The sequence below is a fragment of the Leucoraja erinacea genome, chromosome 4 (genome assembly GCF_028641065.1).
Source record: "Leucoraja erinacea ecotype New England chromosome 4, Leri_hhj_1, whole genome shotgun sequence".
Lineage (NCBI taxonomy): Eukaryota > Metazoa > Chordata > Chondrichthyes > Rajiformes > Rajidae > Leucoraja > Leucoraja erinaceus.
This window is the reverse complement of record NC_073380.1, coordinates 1,152,263-1,180,067: the sequence shown is the minus strand read 5'-3', so window position 1 is coordinate 1,180,067 and position 27,805 is coordinate 1,152,263. Positions and strand designations below refer to the sequence as shown.

General features: G+C 41.9%; 1 protein-coding gene across 5 annotated transcripts in view; it reads left to right on the top strand.

The window, feature by feature from the left end:
* ppp1r17 (protein phosphatase 1 regulatory subunit 17) overlaps positions 1-27,805 on the top strand; it is a 64,813-nt gene that overhangs the window by 12,788 nt on the left and 24,220 nt on the right. For all 5 annotated transcript variants that reach the window (XM_055633495.1, XM_055633494.1, XM_055633496.1 and 2 more), the window contains exons 2-3: positions 3,825-3,928; positions 21,121-21,276. In XM_055633495.1, coding sequence (XP_055489470.1) covers positions 3,850-3,928; positions 21,121-21,276 — 235 coding nt within the window. In that variant the 5' untranslated portion in view covers positions 3,825-3,849. The remainder of the gene's footprint in view (positions 1-3,824; positions 3,929-21,120; positions 21,277-27,805) is intronic.

Sequence of the window (27,805 nt, the reverse complement as noted above, 5' to 3'; positions counted from 1 at the left end):
CTCGAGGCCTTGTGCTTACCCATGCTCTACTTTCTTTACACACATGACTGTATGGCTAAGTACATCTCCAATGCCATCTACAAAATTGCCAATGACACCACCGTTGTTGATTGAATCACGGATGATTATGAGTCGGCGTACAATAGAGAGCTAGATCACCTAGTTGAGTGGTGCAACAACAACCTTTCACTCAGAATACACAAAACCATGGAACTAATCTTTGACTTCAGAAAGGGGAAGTCAAGATACCTTTTCCACCTTTTCATTGGTGGTTTGGCAGTGAAGAGAATATCAGCTTTAAATTCTTGGGTGTTGAAATCTTGAAAGGCCCTGGGCCGGCACACAGGTGTAAACACATATGAGATACACCAGCATCTTTATTTTCTTGGAGGTTTAAAAAGATTTGACATGTTGCCAAATACACAAGCAAATTTCTCCAGAGGCACTGCAGAAAGTATCCTGACTAGTTGCATCAGGGGCTGCTATGGCAATTGCAATAGACAGGAATGCAAGAGGCTGCAGGAAGTTGTGAGCTCAGCTATCACAGGCACAGCTTTCCCCACTATTGAAACATCTACATAGGGCATTACCTCAAGAAGGCAGCATCTGTCTTCAAAGATCCTCACTATCCAAAACATGCCCTTTTCTCCTTGCTACCATCTGGCAGGAGGCACAGAAGCCCAAAGTCCCATACCATCAGGTTCAGGAACAGCTACTTTCTACAACCATCAGGGTCTTGAACAGACCTGTACAAGCCTAATGCTACCTCAGCAACAGAACATTACAGACTACTTCTTGCACTTCCATGGACTGGTTTTCTAATGTGTATTTTTACTTTGTTTTTACATGCCATATTATTTGTTTCGCTATTTTGAAGAACTTATATGTAATTGATATATGTTATGATTTTGTGTGTTTCCTGAGTCTATGTGCCTGGGATTCTGCTGCATATTTTTCAACTTATTTGCTGTGAATTCGATTTAAATTGTGTCATTGTGGCAGGCTTGTGAACAATGTACTGCTGTTACGTTGTAAATTTCTGATTCTATTACATCTGGCCCAGGAATGTTTGGACATGTTAGACTTTGGCGTTGGGCGGCACGACCGGTGTCGCAGCGGCCTCTGCAGTCTGTCTGTGTTTCTTTGTTTTTTTTTGTCCTGTTGAGGGTTTAGTTTGTAGCGGTTTGGCGTTTTTTTTTTAAATGTGTATGTGTGGGGGGTGGGGGAAACTTTTAATCTCTTCCCTGCATGGAGACCCGACCTTTTCCCTGTCGGATCTCCGTTGCCGTTGGGGCCTAGCGCCGTGGAGCAGCCTCCACCGGAACGACCTGGAGGCTCAAGTCACGGAGCCTGTGGAGCTGTGGAGCCTGCTGTGGAGCCTGCTGTGGAGCCTGCTGTGGAGCCTGCTGTGGAGCTGCTGCAGACTTACCTACTGGCCGGCTTCGGGGCGTGGAGAGCGGCGGTGGCGCGTTGATGCGGCCCGGCTCTGGTGGATGGTGACACCGGGAGCTCGCGGATCCCCGGTGGGAGGGAGGCTGCTTTGCGGGGCACCGGCAGCGGCGACTTCTCCCGCCCGAATTGCGGGGTTGAGAGTGACCTGGAGGGGGGGCCCTACAACGCCCGGCGCGGCCTTGATTTGCCGCGGACTAGCGCCCGCCGGGGGCTTTGACCTCGACTTCGGGAGGGAAATGGAGTGCAGGGGAGAGACAAGAACTTTGCCTTCCATCACAGTGAGGAGGAGAGCCACTGTGATGGATGTTTATGTGAATAGTGTTGGTGTGTGTTTTGGTTCTTTTATTGTATGGCTGCAGAAACTACATTTCGTTTGAACCTCATGTGAGGTTCAAATGACTAATAAAGGTATGGTATTGTATTGTATTGTATTGTATTGTATTGTATTGACTGTGGACAACAACCCTGGGCAGGGGGATCGAGGCAACATGGTTCAGTGTAATGGCAGAGCTGTAGGTCCATGCCTTACCTTGCCTTTGGAATTCAGTTCTTTTCTATGTATATATGCCAAGAATGCAAAGAAATCTAGTGGCAGCTGGTCTTTCCTGAAGCCAAATTGCGCATCGCCAAACAAGTTATTGTTTTAAGTACTGTTTGAAATTACTATTGACAGCCCATTCCATCACTTTGACCCAGATCAGGGGCGGATTGGTGCAGCGGTAGAGTTGCTGCCTTTCAATACCAGGGACCCAGACTTAGGATGCTGTCGAAATGGAGTCTATACCAATAATGGCAAGCATGCCATTAGCCTTCTTCACCATCCTCTTCCTCCATCACCTCTTTAAAGGAACTATATAACCATATAACAATTACAGCACGGAAACAGGCCATCTCGACCCTTCTAGTCCGTGCCGAACACGTATTCTCCCCTAGTCCCATATACCTGCGTTCAGACGATAACCCTCCATTCCTTTCCCGTCCATATAACTATCCAATTTATTTTTAAATGATGAAAACGAACCTGCCTCCACCACCTTCACTGGAAGCTCATTCCACACAGCCACCACTCTCTGAGTAAAGAAGTTCCCCCTCGTGTTACCCCTAAACTTCTGTCCCTTAATTCTGAAGTCATGTCCTCTTGTTTGAATCTTCCCTATTCTCAAAGGGAAAAGCTTATCCACGTCAACTCTGTCTATCCCACTCATCATTTTAAAGACCTCTATCAAGTCCCCCTTAACCTTCTGCGATCCAGAGAATAAAGCCCTAACTTATTCAACCTTTCTCTGTAACTTAGTTGTTGAAACCCAGGCAACATTCTAGTAAATCTCCTCTGTACTCTCTCTATTTTGTTGACATCCTTCCTATAATTAGGTGACCAAAATTGTACACCATACTCCAGAATTGACCTCACCAATGCCTTGTACAATTTTAACATTACATCCCAACTTCTATACTCAATGCTCTGATTTATAAAGGCCAGCACACCAAAAGCTTTCTTTACCACCCTATCTACATGAGATACTATGTACCTGTACCCCTAGGTTCCTTTGTTTTACAACTATCCACAGAGCCCTGCCATTCACCAATAATGTCCTGTCCTGGTGTCACTTCCTAAAATGCATTGCTTAACACCTGTCTGCATTAAATTCCATCTGCCATTCATTTGCCCACTTTCCAAATCGATCAAGATCCTGATGTGGATAAACATCACAACAACCTCCCATAGCAACCTCCCATAGCAACCTCCCATAAATAACCTCCTTCACTGTCCACTATACCATTAAGCTTGATGTAATCTGCAAACTTACTAATCATATCCCCCACATTTGCATCCTAATCATTAATTAACATGGAAAACAACACTCATCATTGATCCCTGAGGTACACCACTAGCCACAGTCGTCCCATCTGAAAAACATCCCTTTTATACCTCAGTCTGAAGAAGGGTCTTGATCCAAAACGTCACCCCTTTCTTCTCTCCAGAGACGCTGTCTGTCCCTTTGAGTTATTCCAGCATTTCGTATCTATCCTCTAATGCCGCCTCTGACCAGGCCCAGCCAATTTTATATCCATATAGACACAAAGTGCTAGAGTTAGTGGCTGTGCTGTAGTTGCTTTCCAATTAGGTTCCATGGTCCTGCTCTTAATCCATAGCTTTTCAAGTGTTCAACTTGGTACATTTTAAATATGATGGAAGTTTCTGCCTCCACCACTCTTCAGACAATGACATGCATTACCGTCATTGAGACTTTCACTAAACTACCCATTGCTTCTCACATTTGAGACATAAATTAATAAATTGTCATTATTTTTTTGAAAACTGGGTTGAATTTTTCATTTGACTTTCTGTTTTTTACTCTTTTCTATTGCAGATTTAAAACAAGAATCTAAAACACCATGGCAACAGAGTACGTGTGGTCACCTGAAGCACAAGATGACATGCCTGACAGCAGCAATCAGCTATGCAAGCACTTAGGTAATTAATCTGGTGTGATGTCCACAAAGGCAGTTCATCACACCAATGAAAAAAGATTTGATCATTCGAGCTGAAAGAGTGCAAGATGTTCCTTTGAAACATGAGTGGAGTTTGCTTCAGGGTATGAAATTGGCAAACTAGCCAGATGGAGACACAGATGGAAGGAGCATCTCTTCAAATACTCAAAGTACAAATTTGATTCACAGTCCATGTACTACAATCGTCAAAATGTTTGGTACTAAATATAGTTTATTTGTTTTGCAATAGATAATATGCATTTGCTAAATAGGCAAAACAGAAAGGGCAATCAATTTGTCAATGTATTTAGATTGGTAGTTAATACATACAAGAAGAAAGTTTACATAAATGTAATAAAACTAATGGCAGATGACAATGTTCTCATAACTTGCTGTACCCAATAATACCTTTTCCCAAACCTGTAGCTAAAATTCCTCATTCCTGAAAGCATTCTTGTAAAGTGACATCCTCTCAAGTGGCATCATATTCTTCCTAAGAATTTGATGTGCTATTCTAGTTGTGACCTCATCGAGACCTATTAAGATTCAAGGTAATTTTCCTTCTGTTGTACTCATCTGTTTATGAAACCCACATTTTTCATATCGCATTCAAAAATCTATGAGTGATCTCCTAAGCTGCTGCGCAGAACTGGCTTTTTGCCTCTCCTTGCTTTGTTTGCAGAACAAATTACTTTTGCATATCACTTTACTCAATTTCATCTGTCACTTGGTGCCCATTTTCTGCGTCTACCTTTATCCCATTCCAGTTGATGGACTTTCTCAGTTATTAACTATATCTCCACTGGAAAATCTGAAAGTAAAGTTATTTACATTTGGACATGAAAGGGGAAGGGAAATAACAAAAAACAGTAGAAGAATTTCATATTCCAATTTAAATATCAGTATTGTCAACGGTTATCAGTACATACAAACTTAAACCAAGTTAAACCCCAGCTATTTGAACTGATTGTGTTTATTGTGATTTTTAGTATAAAAGAAACAGTTGGCTGCCCATCCCAAAATTCAGCCGGTCTACATTCTGTCTTCGTGATGGGAATGATATCTGCCATGATACCATGGAGACAAGAGTCTTTGGTTGCATTGCTTAATGAAGTACAGAGTTTGATTCCTGGTCCAGTGTAGGGGTGTATTTTCCAAGGAAGGACATTTTCATTGTTGTCACTCACTGTGTCTTGTGATAACCTAGTGACATTCTAGTGACAATGAGACCAGTGGCATTAAGTGTTGCTGCACATCAAGAAAAAGAAAGGGAGTAAGAGAAACAGTGAAGTCTCTCTCTGGTCAAGCTATAAGGACTGAATTAATGACACCATACTTTCAATGAGGAGTCTTGGCATTATCAACAAGGCAAAATGAATCAGGCAATCAAGAGCTGATTGACTTTCGGCTGATTGACTTTCAGACCCACACTGAAAGTCAATCAGCTCTTGATTGCCTGAGTTGAGTTGCAAATAATATTTATGCCACACGACTATAATTTGATCTCCAACAAAAGCGAGTCTAATTTTCACTAATGCGCGTTTATGTGCATTACATTTGCTGAAAGTCCACCAGAAACATTTGGAGTTTGAGCATTAATCAGAAGCTTCCTTGGGCTAGACATGTAATTACTATTGACTGCAAGAACACCTTAGAGGCTGAATGTTCTGTGTTGAATATTCGTCTCCTATCTAATCATGTATTCTATTTCTGATGACTGGTTAGCGTGCAATAAAAAGCTTTTCCCTGTACCTCGGTATATGTGACAATAAGCTAAACTGAACTCCTTAATCCTTCTCATGAAGAACACGGCTGTAGTCAAGATGTCAGGTATCACCCTCCACCTGCTAGGATGAGTTTGCTCAAAAACACTGAAGGATATTCTCATAATTTACTGAATAAGAGAGATCATGGGACATTGAAGAATACTACCAGCACTTATTTGGATGAATCCACTCAAAAAATATTGAGAATGTTTTAAAGTTTACAAGGATAGGTGCAGCTGCAGGAACAATGAAAAACCTCACTATTGTCCAGCATCATCCCCTGTATGTATCACAACATTATGTGTTTATGCCATAACTGTTAGAGATCTATGTAAGGACCCTTTATTGGACCCACTATCTTCAGAGCAGCTGAATGAAACCACAGACTAGTTGCTGGCCTAAGTTATAGAATGATTAACGAGCTTAGAACTACCGAATGATCTTTATGAGAAGTAGGGTTGGGAGTGGATGGCACGTAATCCCTCATTTCAACTTCTCATAAAATAAAGATCAAACTTCAAATGGTAAGTTGTCATTTAATCTTTCTATTTTATTTTGAAGCCACGTGAGCGACTACGTGAAGACTTCAAAGCTCTGTGGTTTCATGCAGTAAACCAATCTGTGTGTGAAACACTTAAACAGATAAACTATTAATGGTAGGGAAAAACATGGGTTATTAATATCATGATGCTAACTTGCATACATGGCCATTGTTCTTAACCGGACCGTAGTCCCAATAGACTGTTGAGTTAGACAATAACTCATGCAACACTGTGCAGAATTCTATCTGCAAATACCCAGACATATTCAACCAAATTTTATAATTTATTAACACGCACTATGTAAGCCTCTTGCTGTATGATGAAAGGAAAAATCCATTCTAATGGCTGCTAATGAGCCATTAATCAGCAATATCTTGAGACTATTGAATAACAAAAAAGAAACTATCTTTCATATCAAAGGTACAAGCAAACATTGCGCTTGTATACCTAATGACATCCCCGATCTCTGCTCTGGTGGGTATGCTGTCAACTTCAAATGTACGCAATCCAGCTCATTTTGCTTATGAGATCATTCCTATAACAAGCTACCCTAATGTTAGTTATGACGTGGAGACCAAGCCAGAGATTGAGTAAAGGCTGTGTTCTTTATGCTGAGATCAGTATAATCATCTTAAATTACTGCTCCCATTAGGAAAAAGTAGAAGAATATTTGCATAATAATTTACTGATATACATCGCACACTACAATGAGTGTAGGCTATTGGAGTGGTCAAATAAAAGACACCCTGCATAACGTTAGTGAACAGCGTGTGAATAACCAATCATTTATTGTCCCACTTATGGTACTATAGAAAATGACAAAGCAGCACAAGCAATGTCAAATGTGCTATCACATAAAGGCTTCTCTAGGCTCAAACTGAAAGCTACACAAACCTCTGTTACTTCTGTTTAAAATTAACTCACATATGTTGTTCACAAGCTTTTCATACAATCGTGCAGAGCTAGCTGCCCGAGAAGACAGGCTGTCCCAGCCATCACTCGTGACTGAGTAAATAAGAGTTGCTTCAGGCGCCTTACAATGGCGTGAATTAATAGGCAAAATTGGCACTGTTAAATTTCATGTTGCCTCATTTGTAATATCGCAAAAGGTATCTACCCCATAAGTTTTATCAGCTGCAAATTTTGCATATTACCTAAAACTCGATGACACAATGCCCTTTAATCTGATTAGGGCAGCATAGGCTTTCACCACTAGCTTTATCAAAACAGCAGAATCTGTGCCTCATGTGTATAGATATGGCAGATTATGCAACTACAAGATTGATTCTCTGAATCAATTAAATTGCAGAAAGCCAATCATCCATCTTAAACTGGGTAAGTAAACCCATGATCAGATTAGCCAAATGCTAACCCGATTCGGCCTGCACCATGTTTCTGTAATCTTGAGAAGTATCAGAAATATACCCCTCTAGTCCTTGGCCAGACCACTCATCCTCGGATGAGCGGTCACTGATTGCACTCGGAACCCCTGTTCCTCTATTGACCATACGGACGGATATTTTTTGGCTTTTCTACCCATGGAAGATGCATTATCTAGTTATTCATACATTTTGCTGATAACATATAATCAGTACCTCCCTTGATGTGGGAATACGAGTTCCCTGTCAACTCTTGATTAAGAGTCACCACGAATACTCAGCGTTTTCCCTCAGAGTGGAAATTAGTATAATGCAAGGATGAATCAGGAATTACCTTGCAGTCCTTTGACTGATACCACATGTCTAAGTCGCCAGAGTGCACAACACAATCTCTTCGACCCGCCACTCAATCAGGAATACTGGTATTGAGAGCCTATGGATTATTATAAATACATTGTTGATTCATAACATGAACCTGCAGGTCAGAAAAAATTATATTATATGCCAGACCAGCTTCCTGCTGGCAACTACCTATCCCAGAGAGGTTGGCAATGATGATTCCAATGAACCAGCAACTCGACTAACTGAGGAGAAATAAACCATATGTTGAGGAAGACTTCAACTACTTCATTCTACTGAGCATTCACAGATGATAAGGCAGTGCTTTCCCGGTCATTATGACCCCCATGGCGAGCCAGTTCAATGATGGTCTACCCTGAAACAGGGTAGCCAAATTGTTCCTACTTGGAACCCACAGAGGTCATTATGCAAAGTACCCTGCCAATGTCTCTACATCAACCCGATCTATCCCCGAGACAGTGAAAACCACTAGACAGCCCATGCCGCCAGCAAACCCAAACCTAGGCCGACAGACTGCTCCATTTCGGAGTTTATGGAGGTTAATAACGAGACCTTGCTTACCAGCGTCTTTGACCCCGGGTCGATTTGCTGTTGGAGCTTCAGCGAGGTTCCATTTGCAGACCCTGTCTTTCATGCTTGTCATTTCTGTTAGATAGCTGATGCCGCTGACCAACTCCTCTTGTAGTGACTTGTCCGTCCCCGAGGGAACAGCAAATTTAGAGGCTAGAGCAGGCAGCTCTTCCTTATGCGATTCTCGTACATCATGCATTAAAGCATGGGATTCAGGCACATAGTCATGTTCGGAGTCATGTTCGGAGTCAGTTCCATACTGATCTCTGACACTCTCTTTGAGTGGGAGAAATAGTGCACCCCGAACCAGGCGTTGCCACATGCGAATGCATCGGACCACCTGTGCATGCTTCCATAACACAGAACATAATTTGTGACACCATCTCCAATAGTCTTTCGAGTGGGAGGAATATTCTAACCCTGAACCAGGGGTAGCTACAGGCATATGACTTGTACTGCCTGTGCATGCTTCTGTAATACGGAGCATAATATTTGGCATCAACACCATCACTTCTTTCATCTGAGTGGGAGGACTTATGCAACCCTGAACCAAGAGCTGCCTCAGGCATGTGTGCATATACTTTGGCACCATCTCCATCACTCCGTTCATCCGAGTGGGAGGAATATTGCAACCCTGAACCAGGAGTGGCAGCGCAACATCTCATCCCATCTCCTTACGGAACCCCACGGCTGCCTCCAATTTTGGCCGCCTGCTCCCGTTCAGAGCTCTGATGCCGGCAGCCGCAACATCTCATCCCAGCTCCTATGGAGCCCCACGGCGGCCTCCAATTTCGGCCGCCTGCTCCCGTGCGGAGCTCGAACGGCAGCAGCCGCAAAATTTTCCTCTAGCTCCTGATGGAGCTTCAACGGTGGCCTAAAACATGGCCGCCTCCATCAGCTACTCCGGGCCCGCTGTCCGCAGCGGCCCGCTGGAAACAAAATTGACACCTGCCAGAGCAGTTTCGAACTGCTCCGACTCGCGCGCCGTGCGTCCGCGTATTGACACTTATGCAGGCTGGCGGGCTCTTCACGTAGTCACTCATGTGACTTGGAAATAAAATCGTCAGTACTCTCTCATGCCTTACCATTCATTGTGTGTGTTTCTACCCTTACTAGACATCCCAAATGCTTTAAGCTGCCAACAGATGGGGATATATGGAGGCAAATCTGCAGGAAAATTATGGAGATGAGCAAAATAATAATGACAAGTAATAATGGGAGACTTCAACGATACTAATATAGAGTGAGGTAGAATGAGTATAACAAATAGGAATTTTTGAAATATGTTCAGAAGAACTTAGCTTGGTGGATACAAACTTAGAAGCATTGCAAACAGGATATAGGCCGTGAAGGTAAAAAATGGTAGACATGAAGCAGATGAAATTTAAGGCAGAGAAAATCAAAACATTACATTTCAGTGAAACGAATAAGGAGTCACTATTTCCAAAGGGGTAGAGTGACATAAGGATCCATGGTAGGGCATTAATCATTGAAAGGGACAGGACAGGTTGAAAAAGCTTAGTTTCCTGGACTTTACAAATAGAATAGTAAGATTAAACGAGAACTTACCAGTTCGAAGTTTGATCGTTATTTTATGAGGAGTAACGTTGAGGGATTACGTGAAGAACCCGCCAGGACGCATGCGTGTCATTCTTCAAAGCAGCGGTGTGAAATCACAGATAACAGTAATGACTGAACATAGTAAGATTAGAGAAGAGGATACCAGTTGAACTGTATGATCAAGGGTGGGAGCGGAGGGCACGTAATCCCTCAACGTTACTCCTCATAAAATAATGATCAAACTTCAAACTGGTACGTTCTCGTTTAATCTTACTATTTTACTTCGGAGTCACGTGAGTGACTACGTGAAGATTTCAAAGCTCTGTGATTTCATGCTGTGGAAACAAGTCCATGCATCACATCTGCCTTAATTGACTAAGGGAGGAATTGTGTTAACATGTTTAAACATGAATCCATGATGAAATTATTAACAACAAATTATAGCCCCTATTTCATGGGGTGAAATCATATTACAGAACTTAAAATTGATTCTGCAAAGGTTCCAGGTTTAACCACTTTATGGTAGAATTGTTGGAACGTTTTTTTCCCTTGTTCATCCTGCTGTCTCCAGGATTTGGTCCATCGGTACGTCCAACTCCATAGCTGCCGATGTAGCTGCAGCCCTGGTGGAATGAGATTTGAATATGTTAGTATCCACTCCAGCTGTTGTTAAAACCTGTTTCAGCCATCTGGAAATAGTTTGAACCAACACTTTTTTGTGGGGTTGCTTGTGGCTGATTAGTAGTGCCATCTCATAGCCTCTGATGTTTTTGGTGTTCTCCATATGTAACAATAAATGTCTTATAATTCAGAGATGATCATCTATAGGGTAAGCCCTAAATTCTACTTTGAGGCCTGATGGTCCCGGTCTGTTCTGTTTGACTAATTCGTGAACATGAAAAGTTATATTTCTTGATGAAGAAGTCATATTGTCCAGCCTTAACTTATGTAAAGACTGTACCCTTTGTGCTGTGACCAAAGCCATCAGCATGACTGTTTTATTCGTTAGTTTTTGCTGGGACAGAACTGTTGCTGGAGACCAGTTCCTTAGCAACGTTAGGACAATACTCACATCCCATATTTGAAAGTACCTGGTTCTTGGGGGATTGATATTAAAAAAATTCCCCTTATAAGCTTGGTTACCAGGGGGTGAGTCCTAACAGAATGACGTTCTGATCCTCGCCATAGATATGCTGAAAAGGCACTTCTGGCACAGTTAATGGCACTGTAACTGAGCCCCTCATCATAATGGAGGCCTGCCAAGAATTCCAGAACAGACGTTTTGTTCGCCGTAGAGTAGTGATGTTGTTCCCAGAACAATATTTCCCACTTCCTGATGTGGACCCGATATAGTTTCTTCATGGACTGCCTGTGAGCCGCTGTATATGTTCATTGTTCGGTTCGTTAGTCCCAGGTCCGGAAATGGTTACTTAAGATTCTGCTGACAAACACATTTGTCCTATTATGGTAGGGATGATTTTCCCGCCCGTTACGGGATGAACCAACAATCTGGTTATTTCGGAATGGAGAGCCATGTTTAGTTGTATTTTGCATAATACCCGACTGATGAGGCAGATAGGAGGGAATGCATAGAAAGAACAATTCCCCCCCCCCGGTAGGTATTCAAATGTTTTTCTGAATACACCATTGCCAAATTGTGTTAGCCGGATTATCACATGATACCGATTTGATTCCACCCATGTAGTTAGTATATGTCACCATGGTGGTGTTTTCAATCTGTAGTCTAACATGCGGGTGATGCATTTCTGAACAGTATGATTTTAGTCCATAGAACACACCCAACATTTCCAAGTAGTTTATGACGTGTGTCTGAAGCAATGATGCTTCTTGTGCATCCCATCTATATCCACAACTAGAGATGGGGTTAGTAACACGCCAACCATGAACATGGCATCAGTTTGTAGCACCACTGAATGGTTGCTGACAATGATAGGGTTTGAACAATGCCCAATATTTCCCCTATCATTGTAATTCTGTGATTGCTTAGATTGGTAGCCTCATTGGTCTCTACACATGACCAGTATTGATTTTAGGTGCTTATACCTTTGTCCTTGTAATTATTGATAATACAAAGGTCAAACAGTGTGGCTGGAAAGGCCACAGTATTGCCAATTACCCTTGCTACCAGTCGAATAGGTGGTTTACTGATGTCAATGAGGTTGTTGGCCTCAGTTAAGTCTGTACCTTCCTTTGATAAGTTACCCACATGGAGACTAAGTCAAAGGTGAACCCCAAGTAGTCCTTAGTGATGGAAAGTGTTAGCTTAGAATTAATAACGTCTATAATCCTTCCGCATAGGCACCGTATAGTAAGTATCTTTTAATGGATGCAATTCATAAAGTAGCCTATGGAATCAATTGTTTGGCAGTAACAAAGGTTTCCAATTTCAAATGAATTTACTGCACAATGTATTCAGGTTTGTCAGACCTGAATGATTGGTAACCACATCTTTTTGTTTTTCGTAAAGATATTGACACGAATTCCAAAGAGTCATGTTGGGATTTCCCCATGATTCCCTAGCATCTAGCCTCTCCAGTTCAGCATGCGTTTCCAGTTTTTCTTATCGTGAAGGCACGAACATTCAGTTCGGTACATGCTGAACCGGGAAACTTTGTGCACAAATTCAATTGTATCTCACTGAACACTAGGTAGAAAATAAGTGTTAGTAGTTATTGCACTCCATGCCTCCCAAGAAAATGTAATCTACACACCAATTTGTGTTATTTACACCTCCTGTTTTTTGAAAGAGACCAGACCCCCCTACCTCCATGGTGACCAGTGGAAAGTTTGTTTTCTTCCTTGCAGTCGCCGTAGAGGTTGTAGCGTTGGTTTTTGGATTTGGGATTTGGGGTTGCGCATCTTCCACGAAGGCCGGTCTGGGCCAGGCCTAAAAGAACTCTCTGTAGCCCTGCCTTTGAGCTTTCACCAGCTTCTGTGTGTCTTCCTGCTGGTGGGTGCGTGGAGGTGATGTTGTCGTGTGTAGGAGATCCTGCCTGTTGCCGCCTTTATGAGCCCCAGGGTATTGGCCTCCTTATTGAGCTCTTTTACATGTTTTGACAGGTTGCCCCCAAGTAGTAATATTGGTGGTTTAATCCCTCCAGTTCTGCACAGCTCTGCAAACTTAGGGGTTAAAGCTGGGCGGATGGCGTTCTCCTGAGACTATTAATCTCATACTCCGTATTGCTGAATAATGCCACAGCGTTTTAGCTAAACATCCTGCCTTCTAACTCCCGTTCCAATGCGTTTTCAGATGTAACTGTTCACCATGGGAAATTAGTTTCCCCTGATCCCCCCCCCCTCCCCCCACATAAAACAAACCGAAGTACATTAAAACAAACTTTTAACAAATGCTAAAAATAACAAAAAGATGAAAAAATAAACAGACTGCTGGCAGGGCTGCCATCTCCCCGCGCCCCTGGTGGTCTTAAGGTGGTAAGCATGTACCTGCATGCTTACTTTCATAGACTGATGACCAAGGACCCCCAGATTCCCGTTGTACTTCCCCTTTTCCCAACTTGACACCATTTAGGTAGTAATCTGCCTTCCTGTTTTTGTTACCAAAGTGGATAACCTCACATTTATATCAATCAATCAAGTTTAATCGTCACTTGCACATTTTTCTATTTTGTATTGTGTGTTCTTTTTTATTGTACTGCTGCTGACAAATTCATTTCACTTGCACTTGCACATAATGAATTTGCCAGCAGCGGTAAAAAAAGAACACACAATATACAACAAAAAAATGTACACAAGCATCCACCACAGCATTCATCACTGTGGTGGAAGACACAACAATTGGCCATTAAACTTCATTAAACTGCATCTGACATACATCTGCCCATTCGCCAACCTGTCCAAGTCACCCTGCATTCTCACAGCATCCTCCTCACAGTTCACACTGCCACCCAGCTTTGTGTCATCTGCAAATTTGCTAATGTCACTTTGAATCCCTTCATCCAAATCATTGATGTATATTGTATATAGCTGCGGTCCCAGCACCGAGCCTTGCGGTACCCCACCAGTCACTGCCTGCCATTCTGAAAGGGACCTGTTAATCCCTACTCTTTGTTTCCTGTCTGCCAACCAATTTTCTATCCATGTCAACACTCTACCCCCAATACCATGTGCCCTAACTTTGCCCACTAATCTCCTATGTGGGACCTGATCAAATGCTTTCTGACACTCCAGGTACACCACCTACACTGGCTCTCCCTTGTCCATTTTCCTAGTTACATCCTCAAAAAATTCCAGAAGATTAGTCAAGCATGATTTCCCCTTCGTAAATCCGTGCTGACTCGGACCGATCCTGGTACTGCTATCCAAATGTGCGGCTATTTCATCTTTTATAATTGACTCCAGCATCTTCCCCACCACCGATGTCAGGCTAACTGGTCTATAATTCCCTGTTTTCTCTCTCCGCCTTTCTTAAAAATTAGCTACCCTCCAATCCACAGGAATTGATCCTGAGTCTATAGACCATTGGAAAATTATCACCAATGCATCCACGATTTCTAGGGCCACTTCCTTAAGTGCCCTGGGATGCAGACCATCAGGCCCTAGGTATTTATCAGCCTTCAGTCCCATCAGTCTACCCAACACCATTTCCTGCCTGTTGTGGATTTCCTTCAGTTCCTCCGTAACCCCAGATCCTCTGGCCACTACTATATCAGGAAGATTGTTTGTGTCCTCCTTAGTGAAGATGGATCCAAAGTACCTGTTCAACTCATCTGCTATTTCCTTGTTCCCCATAACAAACTCACCTTTTTCAGTCTTCAAAGTCCAACTTTGGTCTTAACTAATTTTTTCCTCTTCACAACCTAAACAAGCTTTTCCTATCCTCCTTTGTGTTCTTGGCTAGCTTGCCTTTGCACCTCATCTTTTCTCCCCGTATTGTCTTTTTAGTTATCTTCTGTTGCTCTTTAAACATTACCCAATCCTCTGGCTTCCCGCTCATATTTGCTAAATTGTGCTTCTTCTCTTTTCTTTTTACACTGACGCCCCTTGTCAGCCACGGTCGCCTCTTACTCCCCTTGAAATCTTTCTTCCTCCTTGGAATGAACTGATCCTGCACCTTCTGTATTATTCCTAGAAACACCTGCCATTGTTCTTCCACCATCATCCCTGCTAATCATAAGAAATAGGTTCAGAAGTAGGCCATGAAGCCCCATTTCTGCCATCTAATAGATCTTGATCATTGCCATGTTGATCCTTCATCTTTGTGCTACTTTCTTTCACAATTGCTTTTCTCTTGCCAGAGCCTTGAATTTACTCAGTTTAAATATAAACACCATGTATCTTTTGAATCTTTGGAAATTCTGCCTGCTGAGTTTTTTCAGTGTTCTCTTTTTTAAATTTCAGGTATACAGCAATGTTATATTTTTTGCTTTTCAATAAGGGCTTCTACTGGGGAAGCATCTAGCATAATTTTGAATTTTATTGGTAAAATGATGCTAGATGTCTCCAATAGACAATAGGCAATAGACGCTGGAGTAGGCCATTTGGCCCTTCGAGCCAGCACTGCCATTCACTGTGATCATGGCTGATCATTCACATTCAGTACACGTTCGTGCCTTCTCACCATATCTGACTCCACTGACTCTGCTATCTTTAAGAGCCCTATCTAACTTTCTCTTGAAATGCTGAGGGATGCTGCCTGGCCCGCTGAGTTACTTCAGCATTTTGTTTCTATCTTAAGAGCACTGCTGTACAGAAGGCCACATCAGGATGCCATGGAGGAGGTGTACATGAACCTCTGGTTAGAGGAAATGCACTCACTCAGCAACAATCCCTACATTGTTATTAAACCCGCTGTCAAGGGAGATGCATCGTACTCTGGAATGCTGGTCTCTACTGAGCTGAGGCCAGGCGCCATCTCTCATACTCCTCCTCATACATACTCCTTGGGCATGACCCCCACAGATGTAAACCTGGCCACCATCTCGCAGACAGTCTCTGATCGCATCACCGCTGGCAATCTCCCCGCCACATCCTCCAATCCCATATTCCCCGGCCCCGCTCTACCTGCTTCTATCTTCTTCCCAAAATGCTCCATCTGGACGCACCTATTTTTCCCCTCCCCCTCTCTCCTACTATAATGCTTCCATTAGCTTCACATTCGCAAGCTTTCAATCCATTTGTCTCACACCTTCTGGCTTTTCATGTCTGGCCTTTGTCTTCCCCAATCCTGAGCAACTGCTGAAAAAGAAGAGTATTGTGATTTCACTTCACGCCAGAATTGTGCATACGTGAGAACCAAAGGGCTGAAAATTATCCCACACCAACAAGTCTGTCAGCCAAAGCATATTTTGCAGTTTAATCCTCATTTTGCAGCCTGAAGTTACCTGACAGGATCCATGCACCCCCTGCTGTTTGAAACCAGACTTGCTCTCTTATTAACCATATAACCATATAACCATATAACAATTACAGCACGGAAACAGGCCATCTCGACCCTTCTAGTCCGTGCCGAACACTTATTCTCCCCTAGTCCCATCTACCTGCACTCAGACCATAACCCTCCATTCCTTTCCTGTCCATATAACTATCCAATTTATTTTTAAATTGTAAAATCAAACCTGCCTCCACAACCTCCACTGGAAGCTCATTCCACACAGCTACCACTCTCTGAGTAAAGAAGTTCCCCCTCAAGTTACCCCTAAACTTCTGTCCCTTAATTCTCAAGTCATGTCCTCTTGTTTGAATCTTCCCTACTCTCAGTGGGAAAAGCTTATCCACGTCAATTCTGTCTATCCCTCTCATCATTTTAAAGACCTCTATCAAGTCCCCCCTTAACCTTCTGCGCTCCAAAGAATAAAAACCTATTGGAGAGCAATTGTGAATATTTTCATTTTCTTTCTGACTTTCCTTCACTCAAAATAGTTTCTTCCTTCTCAATTTGTTTATCTTCTCACGTAATAAATACTTGGATCCCACTCACCTGCAATTGGGAAAGGTGTTTCTTGACACTTCTGCCGAGAATTTGCTTTCCACACTTTGGAACTGTTCTGAATCACTTCAAGTTAAGTCGTCTCTTCTCTATCTTACAGCGGACTGTGGGACCAAATTGATGAATACAAGCAGAAATGTTTTGTTGAAATTTGCTCAGAGAGTAAAAGCAAAAAAGTGGTGTAACTCACAGAAAGTTTTACCTGCAACAAGGATCAAATTTCCATGATTTATCAGAACACTAGCTTTGTTTAGTTTTTTTGCACCAGTACTGAGGTACAATGAAAAGCGTTTTGGTTGCTTGCTCTCCAGTCAGCAGTTCATGATTACCATCAAGCCATCCACAGTTGCCAGATAGAGGATAAGGGGAAGTGGCCCTTGTGGTTAAGGGGATCAGAGGGTATGGAGAGAAGGCAGGTACGGGATCCTGAGTTCGATGATTAGCCATGATCATATTGAATGGTGGTGCAGTCTCGAAGGGCCGAATGACCTACTCCCGCACCTAATTTCTATGTTTCTATGAATTTAAAAAATCATATGAAAGGGCAATCCAAGACATCAGCAGAGACAACCTGGGAAGAACTATTACAAGAAGGAGTGTTTTAAGTTTGAACCTCAATTCATTTGTTTGGGTAGTATTTCGTTTAATTTAGAAATGGGACCTTCAGCCCTTCGAGTCCCCGCTGACCAATGATAACACATACACTAATTCTATGTTATCTCACTTGAGTCCATGAGTCTTGTGATTTAGTCTAAGAAGTTGGAACAGAAAATCAAATGAAAAATTATTAAAGTCAGAGGTTTGCATTCATGCTTAATCGAATGTTAATAAAATATTTATTCAAACAAGAGGACATGACTTCAGAATTAAGGGACAGAAGTTTAGGGGTAATATGAGGGGGAACTTCTTTACGCAGAGAGTGGTGGCGGTGTGGAATGAGCTCCCAGTGGAAGTGGTGGAGGCAGGTTCATTGGTATCATTTAAAAATAAATTGGATAGGCATATGGATGAGAAGGGTATGGAGGGTTATGGTACGAGTGCAGGCAGGTGGGACTAAGGGGAAAAAAATATGTTCGGCATGGACTTGTAGGGCCGAGATGACCTGTTTCCGTGCTGTAATTGTTATATGGTTAAAAATTAAGTTGCTTTAAACCTTGGTTTAGAGTATTTTGTTTGATATATCAGTTGATATCACACAGAGGTAATAGAGTCAGCACTTTGAAAACCAATCCTCTGAGAAATAGTGGGTTGGGAGAATGTGCCAAAGTCCTTACAAAACACTCCAGCATACATAGAACATAGAACAGTACAACACAGGAGAGGCCTATTTGCCCCAATATCTGTGCTGAACATGATGCCAAGGTCAATTAACAGCTACACATAATGCATATCGCTCCATTCCCTCCATCCCCATACCCCCTGATCCCCTTAGCCACAAGGGCCACATCTAACTCCCTCTTAAATATAGCCAATGAACTGGCCTCAACTACCCTCCGTGGCAGAGAGTTCCAGAGATTCACCACTCTCTGTGTGAAAAAAGTTCTTCTCATCTCGGTTTTAAAGGATTTCCTTTTTCGGTCTTCTAAAGGAAGCCTTTCTCTAACCCAAGGCTCTAGTGACACTGAAGTTGATTATTTCAAGTCTGTCACGAATCAAAGGGCTGAATAAACAAAACATATTTCATTCCTTATCAGGTTAAAGAGTTTTAAATTATGATAGCTGTTCATATTTTTCTTCTCATCATAGAGTAGCAATGTTACAAAATTTTGAGATTTTAAAAATCAAGTCTGCAATTTATCCCATCAGATAAAGCATAAAACGAAGTTTAATTTGACACCTAATTCACTTTCATATCTCAAGTATTTAAAAAGTTATGGCCATTTTCATACTCGGAAATTAGCATCTTGTTCCCTATTGATTTTCTATGGACATAACAAAAAAGCTGTGATCGTGGACAGTCAAAAGCCCATAACTTTCTTAAAAATTAAGAGAACTGAATGAAATTTTCAGTTATCATAGATTGAAGCATTCTGAAACAAATATAAATCAATCTTACTTGGATGACCTGAAATTAAAGCATACAATTAGTTAGTTAGCCAATTGGAGCTAATTTCAAACTTCAATTACTAGATCTAAACATCTATCTATTTCTTAATAAATGATCAACATTTTTAAAAAGCCTAAGTGTCCAAATAATATTCACAAATAATTCACAATAAAACATGATTTTGAAATCTCATTTACATTAATTTATAGGCCAAATGGAAGGAATTTAGTGTTCAATTGCTGTAAATTAAAGTCAATTTAAATCAGCTTTCTAGTGGGTTCCTGTGAACGCGCTGGTTTAAGTTGACAGATTTGTGCCCTCAAATGCCCAGAAAAATACTGTGGGATATAATGGGCCCAAAATGAGCTACTCGCAACTTTAAACTTTGTATAAAGGGATCTTAAGAAGCCCTTTTTAATGTAAAAATAAACAGCCTACCTTCTGTTGTCTGCTGTATGAGACCCTGCCGGTTGCCGGTGGTCGCGGGTTTAGAGGTTAATTTTTAAACTACTACAACAATTATATAAAGCCTTTAAAACTAATAATAGCTAAAGCGACGGAATATTCCAGCGATTTTCCGTTAATAATTAACTAGGCTGAACATCCTCGATTGGAACAGCCTAGGGAAAATCGCGTTTTAAACCCGCCCCCCTCTAAACGGCGCCAAAATCGCGCACACCCGCAGCGACAGATTTTCAGCGACGCTTCAGGTAGGCTTTGCAACATACCTACATAGAGTCCCAATCTAAAATGTCCATTCCCGGACACCGTATTTTCTGAAGGTCATAGTATAAAGCAATTAAGTTATCTTTGTGGCTCACAAGACCTACTTTAATTCTGCGTGCTTGTTTGTTTTTGGTATCCCAGCATTTCTCTATGTCTCGCTCTCTCTCTTTGGGATACTTGATATCTTGTCTCCGACTATAAAGGTTTTCAGTGGATTCGTTTTTGCAATGGATTGGTTTACCAAAACCTGAATTGCAGTAAGGAGGGAGCACAAGAATTATCGGTTCCCATATGTTGTAAAATTCAATGTTTATACCAATGGGTTGCAGTGAAGAAGGCCAAGGACTGAGAGGTCTGTGTGCAACTAGAAAAGGGACCATGCAACTGAGAGGTCACAATTGTAATTGCAGACGGAATGTAAGTGTTCTACAAAACAGTCTATGCATGGTTTCACCGCTGTAGAGGAAGCCACATTGTGAGCACCAAACACAGTAGATGAGGTTGAAGGAGGTACATGTGAATCTGTGTCTAACCTAGATGAGCTGTTTCATTCCTTGGATGGTGTTGAGGGAGAAGATGTAGGGACTAGCATTCCGGCTGCTATGGTTTTAGTGGAAAATACTGGGAATGAGCAAACCAGGAAGTTACAGAAGGTGAGGTATCTGGGGAAAAGCAGAAAGGGGTGTGGACAGGATGATGTAATTGGTGGTGGAATCCTGTTACAGCTAGCAGAAACTACAAAGTTTGATGATGTGCTGCTATCAAAGGGTGTAAGGTGAAAGGTGAGGATCAAGGGAGCTCAATCTCTGTGCTGTCTGAGTGGAGGGGGTAGGAAATAAGTGTAGAGGTGCAGGGAATGGAGGAAATGTGAGTGATGCCTCCAACAACCACAATGGGCGTGAGGCCATGTTTTCTGAAGAACGTTTCAGATGTCCTGTAGCAGAAAGCCTTATCTTGAGAATGGATGCAGCAGAGATTGTGAAACTAGAAGAAAGGAGTCCTTACAAGAGACAGGTTGATGCAGGGACAGTTATTTTCAGGCATGTTTATGTTTGTGTTTTTGATGATTACACAGGTGTCGGGGATTATGGGGAGAAGGCGGGAGAATGGGGTTAGGAGGGAAAGATTGATCAGTCATGATTGATTGACGGTGTAGACTTGATGGGCCGAATGGCCAAATTTGCTCCTATCACATTACCTTATGATTATAACTTGGGAAATTTTCTTAAATGTATCTCTTCGCATTTCTTCCTCACAGATGATTTTTCAAACCTTTCAGAGCAGCTAATAAAAACCTGTGAAATAAATGAAGAAACTGAAAAAGAGAAACTTGGAGATGAGACAAAGGAGATTGTGCAGAAAAAACCACGAAGAAAGGACACCCCCGTGCAGTATATCTCCCCTCTTATTCCAGGTACCATGACACTTATGCAATTGCCATTCAATCTAATCGGTTATTGGTTGAGTCCAGGTTAATTGAGAGTACTGAAATTCTGCTCATTTCAAAATATACTGTTCTTTATAGCAAAAGAACACAGATGTATAATCATTTTCTTTGCAGTATTGTATGTCAGTTTCCTTGAGCACTCTTGCATATGCATATAGAGCTGACCCTAGCATGAAGGGGTCAGTATACAAAAGCCTCTTTTGAAATAAAATAAGCAATAATATGCCACAGGAGATGCACAATGTCAACAGCATTGATATGAAGAATTTTAAATTAATTAACCATATAACCATATAATAACCATATAACAATTACAGCACGGAAACAGGCCACCTCGACTCTTCTAGTCCGTGCCGAACACGTATTCTCCCCTAGTCCCATATACCTGCGTTCAGACCATAACCCTCCATACCTTTCCCGTCCATATAACTATCCAATTTATTTTTAAATGATAAAAACAAACCTGCCTCCACCACCTTCACTGGAAGCTCATTCCACACAGCCACCACTCTCCAAGTAAAGAAGTTCCCCCTCATGTTACCCCTAAACTTCTGTCCCTTAATTCTCAAGTCATGTCCCCTTGTTTGAATCTTCCCTACTCTCAGTGGGAAAAGCTTAACCACGTCAACTCTGTCTATCCCTCTCATCATTTTAAAGACCTCTATCAAGTCCCCCCTTAACCTCTGCGCTCCAAAGAATAAAGCCCTAACTTGTTCAACCTTTCTCTGTAACTTAGTTGCTGAAACCCAGGCAACATTCTAGTAAAGTAACTTTACATTTTCCAGTTTGATGAAAAGAAGTTCCAGTTTCATAAAGGTTTTTCGCAATTGTGGTTTTGCATTATTAACTTGTATCAATTTTTTTATTATTGGATCAACCCCAAGCCCTTTGCGCTCCATTGAGTAAAGTCCTTGCTTGCCAAACTCTCTCGGTAGCTCAGCCCTTCAACAAAGCTTCTTAAATGCCACTATCGTACCTGCCTCCACCACCACCACCACCACCTCTGGAAATGCGTACCAGGCCCCCCAACCATGTAAAAACTTGTCCCACAAATCTCCATTAAACCTATTCACTCTCGCCCTATAGCTATGCCCTCTAGTGTTAGGCATTTCCACCCTGGGCAAAAGGTTCTGACTGTCTACCCTATCTATGCCTCATAATTTTATATGCTTCTATCATGTCTTCTCTCAACCTCTGACATTCCAGAGAAAGCAATCCGTCGATCCAATCTCTCCCTGTAGCTGAAACACTCTAAGCCAGGCAGCATTCTGGTAAACCTATGCTGAACCCTCTCCAAAGCTTCCATATCTCTCCTGAAATGGGGTGACAAGAACTACATACAATGCTCCAAATATGGCCTAACAAAAGTCCTATATGACAGTAACATAACATCCCAACTTCTAATGTACCAAATGTCTTCTTTGCCACCTTATCTACCCTTGACACCACTTTCAGGGAACATTGTATCCGTATTCCTAGATCCCTCTGCTCTAGATTCCACAGGGCCCTACCATTCACTGTGGAGGAGGTATAGGTGCCTCACAACTCCAGCTGTTGGACCCTGACGTCCAGTTCTCTGTGGAGATTGTACATTTTCCCTGCAATCGAATGAACTTCTCCAAGGTGCTCTAGTCTATCCCACATCCCAAGGATATGCTACTTCCTCTGCCAGTTACCAGTCAAACACAGCAGGCCTTTATGGCACCCTCAATGCCATAAATAAATTATCTCTCATGTCTGCCTTCTGGTGGATTTTGCCTCTTCTTACTGCTTCCTAATAGTCCTCTCACAAAGGCTGCAGGTTTGCTGATGGAAAGTTTCCACAAGTAGACACTTATTATAGGAGTCGGGATGTAATGGTCCAATAATATAGGCCTCCTGTGAGAGCTCATCTAAAATATTGTGTAGGTCTGGTCTCTCTACCTAAGGAAGGATATACTTCCACTAGGCAGAGAACAAGTGAAGATTCTTTGGGTATGTTGTATAAGGATAAATTAAGCAAACTAGACGTTATCGCTGGAGTTTAGAGGAAAGAGGAAAGAGGCAAGATCTCACAGAAATGTACAGCATTTAATAGAATTTGACGGCATAAATGTAGAGTAGATCGTTCTCATTAGTGGAGTCACAATCGTAAAAATAAAAGAGTTGTCCATTCAGAATAGAGTTGAGAAGACAGTTCTTCATTCTGATTATTGTGAATCTTTGGACTTATCTACCTAAGAAGGTTGCGGCGATGAATTGCTGAGTAAAAGCATCAGTAGATCTTTAGGTTTAGAGATCTGAAATTGTGTAGGGTCAGAGCTGGAGAATGGTGCTGAGATAGGTTAGAATGTTCTTATCAAATGACATGGTAGGCAGAGGGGCCAAATGGTCAACTTATTTTTCTTTTGTTTTACTTTCCTTCAAATAATTTGATACCATCATTGTCAAAAATTATTTGATCTCTCGCTTGAACAGACTCAGTGACTGAGCTTCCTAAGGCCTCCTGGTAGAGAACTTCAAAGATTCCTACCCTTTGGAGAGCATAGGTCTAGCATGTTTATTCACCCTCCATATGACAAGGCAAATTTCAGGAATCAATCTGGTGAACCTTTCTTAGGTTGGGAGATAATATCATAATGGTTAGTTCAGTTTTGGAGTAGTTTAGTTTAGTTTATAATGTCATGTGTACCGAGTTCCAGTGAAAAGCTTTTTTGTTGCGGCTATCCAGCGAAAGGACTATACATGGTTACAATCAAGCCATCCACAGTGTTCATATACAGGGTAAAGAATATAAAGTTAGTACAAGATAAAGTCCAGTAATTTCCAATTTAAAATAGTTCCAATGTCTCCAATGCGGTATATGTGAGGTCAGGATCGCTCTCTAGTTGGTGAGAGGACAGTTTAGTTGCCTGAAAAAAACAGCTGGGAAGAACCTGGAGTAATGAGTTTTCAAACTTCTGTACCTCTTGCCTGATGTGAGAGGGAAGATGAGGAAGTGTGACTGGTCCTTGATTATGCTGGTGGCTGCCAAAGCAGCGTGAAGTATAGATGGCGACAATGGAATGGAAGTTAGTTTGAATGGAATGGAAGTTGGACTGGACTGCGTCCACAACTCTCTGCAATTTCTCGTGGTCTTGGATGGTTCCGTTCCCAAATCATCCCGATTCATCCCGATAAATGGGGTCTTACCAACCCTATATAATTTCAGTAAAATATCTTTCCTTTTGTATTAAAAACTTAAGCAATCACCATATCATTTACCTTCCCAATTACTTGATCTGACTCTATGGTGCTTTCAGTGATTCATGCACCAATGGAATCCCGATTCTCCTAAACAACATCTGAAGCAGTCACCAACAGCATCTGAAGCACTCTGCTTTTTTATTTGTTTGATCAAAGTGTATGGCTTCAAATTTTACAACATCTACAATATCTTTCAGCATACAAGTAACCTGATATCCCAATTCTCCTCAACAACACCTAAATCACTGTGGTGAGACTGGTCCTTGATTTTGCTGGTGGCCTTGCCAAGGCACCATGAAGTGTAGATGGAATGCTGCTGATGAAAAGGTTACGTTAGCAGACTAACAATTCAGAAGCCTGAATTGAATTCCCATCATGCAAAATTTAAATTGATAATAATCTGGTAAAGGTAAAAAATAAACACCAACTAATCTTAGCAATGAAAACAATGAAAAACTGTTGGATTTTCATAAATAATCTCTCATAGTCATTAATTTATTTGGGGAAGAATTTTCCAATCAATAACCAATCTAGCCTACATGTGAATCTGATCACCTCAATGGTTGATTCTTAACTGCCCTCCAAAGTGGCCACTTGTAATCGCATTGCTACATTTAGATAATCTGAGGTTGGAGATTTATGGAGAGAGAATAGCAAATGTGAAAGCTATTAACAGAGGATACTAGACTAAGTGGGACCTGTTGGGTCCCAGCATCACACGGGAGGGCTGGTCACCCAACCCAATATTCCACCTCTCCACCAATTCCAATATTGCTGGACAGTGGTGGAGGGGGGGGGGGAGGGGTGGTTCTGTTGCGCTATTTCATACTATTTGTTATTTGTTGATCACACACACCCTCCACCTCGCACAGACACTCACACACAGACTCTCACACACACACACTCATTCACACACACACATACACATACTCATTCACACACACACACACACACACACAGACACACACTCATTCACACACACACACACACAGACTCATTCACACACACACACACACACACACACAGACACACACACACACACACTCATTCACACACACAGACACACACACAGACACACACATTCACACACACACACTCATTCACTCATTCACACACACACACACACACACACACACACACCCACACACACACACACACACACACACACACACACGCGCACACACACACACACACACACACACACACACACTCACACACACACACACACACACACACACACACACACTCACTCACACACACACTCACCCAATACTAAAATGCCAAGTAACTTCAGAACGTGTTGAATATAGTGTGTAAAACAAATGTTTAAAGCCTCCTGTAGAGGCTGCTGCTGCTGAAGCAAAAACATGCTTTAAATAACATCCAACAAACACACTCACCATAGACAGAGTAGTCAGCTCTCTTGAATTATTCAACAACCATCTTGACGTCACCCTCTCGCTTCCTGCCACAAACCGGAAATGACACACTCAGCGCCAGCATGCCGCTAACAGGAAATTACATCATTGGCGCCATCTTGCGACTAAGCGAAAATCACAGAATGAGTGCCAATTTTGAAATTAAACACAGTCCTGATCTAGTAAAATGTTTATTCATGCTTTATCCATCCAAAAACTGTTGCAAGCAAGCCCTTTAAAAGCCAAGCCAATTGGACAAAAACACTTTCCAAGACAACAAAATACATTTGCTGAAAGCCCTTTAAAAAGCCAACCTAATTGAGCAAACACTTTGCAAACAACAAATACATTTGCTGAAAACCACATCCCGGGGACTCACGGTGGAGTAGACGTACGTTCAATGTTATCCGCAGCTCAGAGAGCCGTGACCCTCTCGCTTCCTCCGTCTGACAGAGACTGAGTGAGCCACGGCACTTCCGGGTTTTATAGTCCCTCGTCCCTGCTGCCAGCGGAGGCAGCAGAGAGAATTACGTCATTTTTTTTAACATTAATATATCTCTGATTTTTCATCGCTGGGAAAAATCCTCCAGTCCAGTCCGGTGGAGGGGGGCTCTGAGTGAGGTGGCCAAAAATGACAGCCGTAAGTGGCGGCGTTCTCTCGGAAAACACATGGCAGTGAGTTAAAAGCGGTCAAGATCTTACTTTTAGTAATATAGATATGATTCCTTTGTGACTTATCAATACAGAATTCTGGTTATAAAAATTTCTACCAATAAACATAATCCAACCTTGATATTTATTAACAGTAAGCAAATCCCAGCTGGAATCTTCATATAGAGTGGACAAACTGCTGGCTTGGCAAACACACAATAACAATTGTGAGATTCAGTCACGATGGATAAATGCCAGCTGCATGAATTATTAACAATGGACAAACCTTCATGTGAGAATGATTAACATTGTAAAATTTATCAACAAATTATCCTTGGCGTGAGAATTATTAACAATCGCGAATCCCAATCGTAACGTTATTAATATAGATAAATCAATGGCATAAGGTTAACAGCAAACCAACTGAAGACTTAAAGTATATTAGTCATGAATAAATCAGTGTGTGAGATTTATCAATGATGAGGAATTCCTAGGTGATGGATTTATTAACAGTATGCAAACTCCAGTTATGACATTTATTCACAGGGAACAAAATCAATCTTTGAGATTTATCCACAGTGAACAAATTGAATGCATATAGAATGTTGAATAGCACAGCACAGCAAAGGAACAGGCCCTTTGCCCCATAATGTAAGTTCCTACTATGAACCCAAATTAAACTATTATCACCTGCCTGCACATGTTCCTCCATTCCTTGAATTTTCATGTGCCTGGCCAAATTACTCCTTATATCTCATTATCATGTCTGCATCCTCCCACTGTGGAAACTACAGGATGACAAAGGTTAGGTTAGCTCTACAGCACAAGGACCTTTGAATATCCTTTGACATGCAACACAAGGTCCGAGATAGGCATCCCTTGATGTAGAGCACAAGGTTCTTGATAGACATCCTTTGACATACAGCTAACTATAACTGTACAGCACAAGGTCCTTGAGAGTGATCTTTGCTAAGATTAAACAGCTGAAGTTCCCACAGCACATTGCCATGACCACCCTTAGGCCAGATATCCTCCTGGTCTCAGAGGCGACCAAAAACATCATCTTCTTGGAACTGACATCTGGGAGGAGGCCCATGAGAGGAAGATGACGAAGTACGAAGAGCTGGTCATAGACTGCCGCAAGCAGGGCTGGAAGGCAAGGTGTATGCCCATTGAGGTTGGCTGCAGAGGTTTTGCAGGGC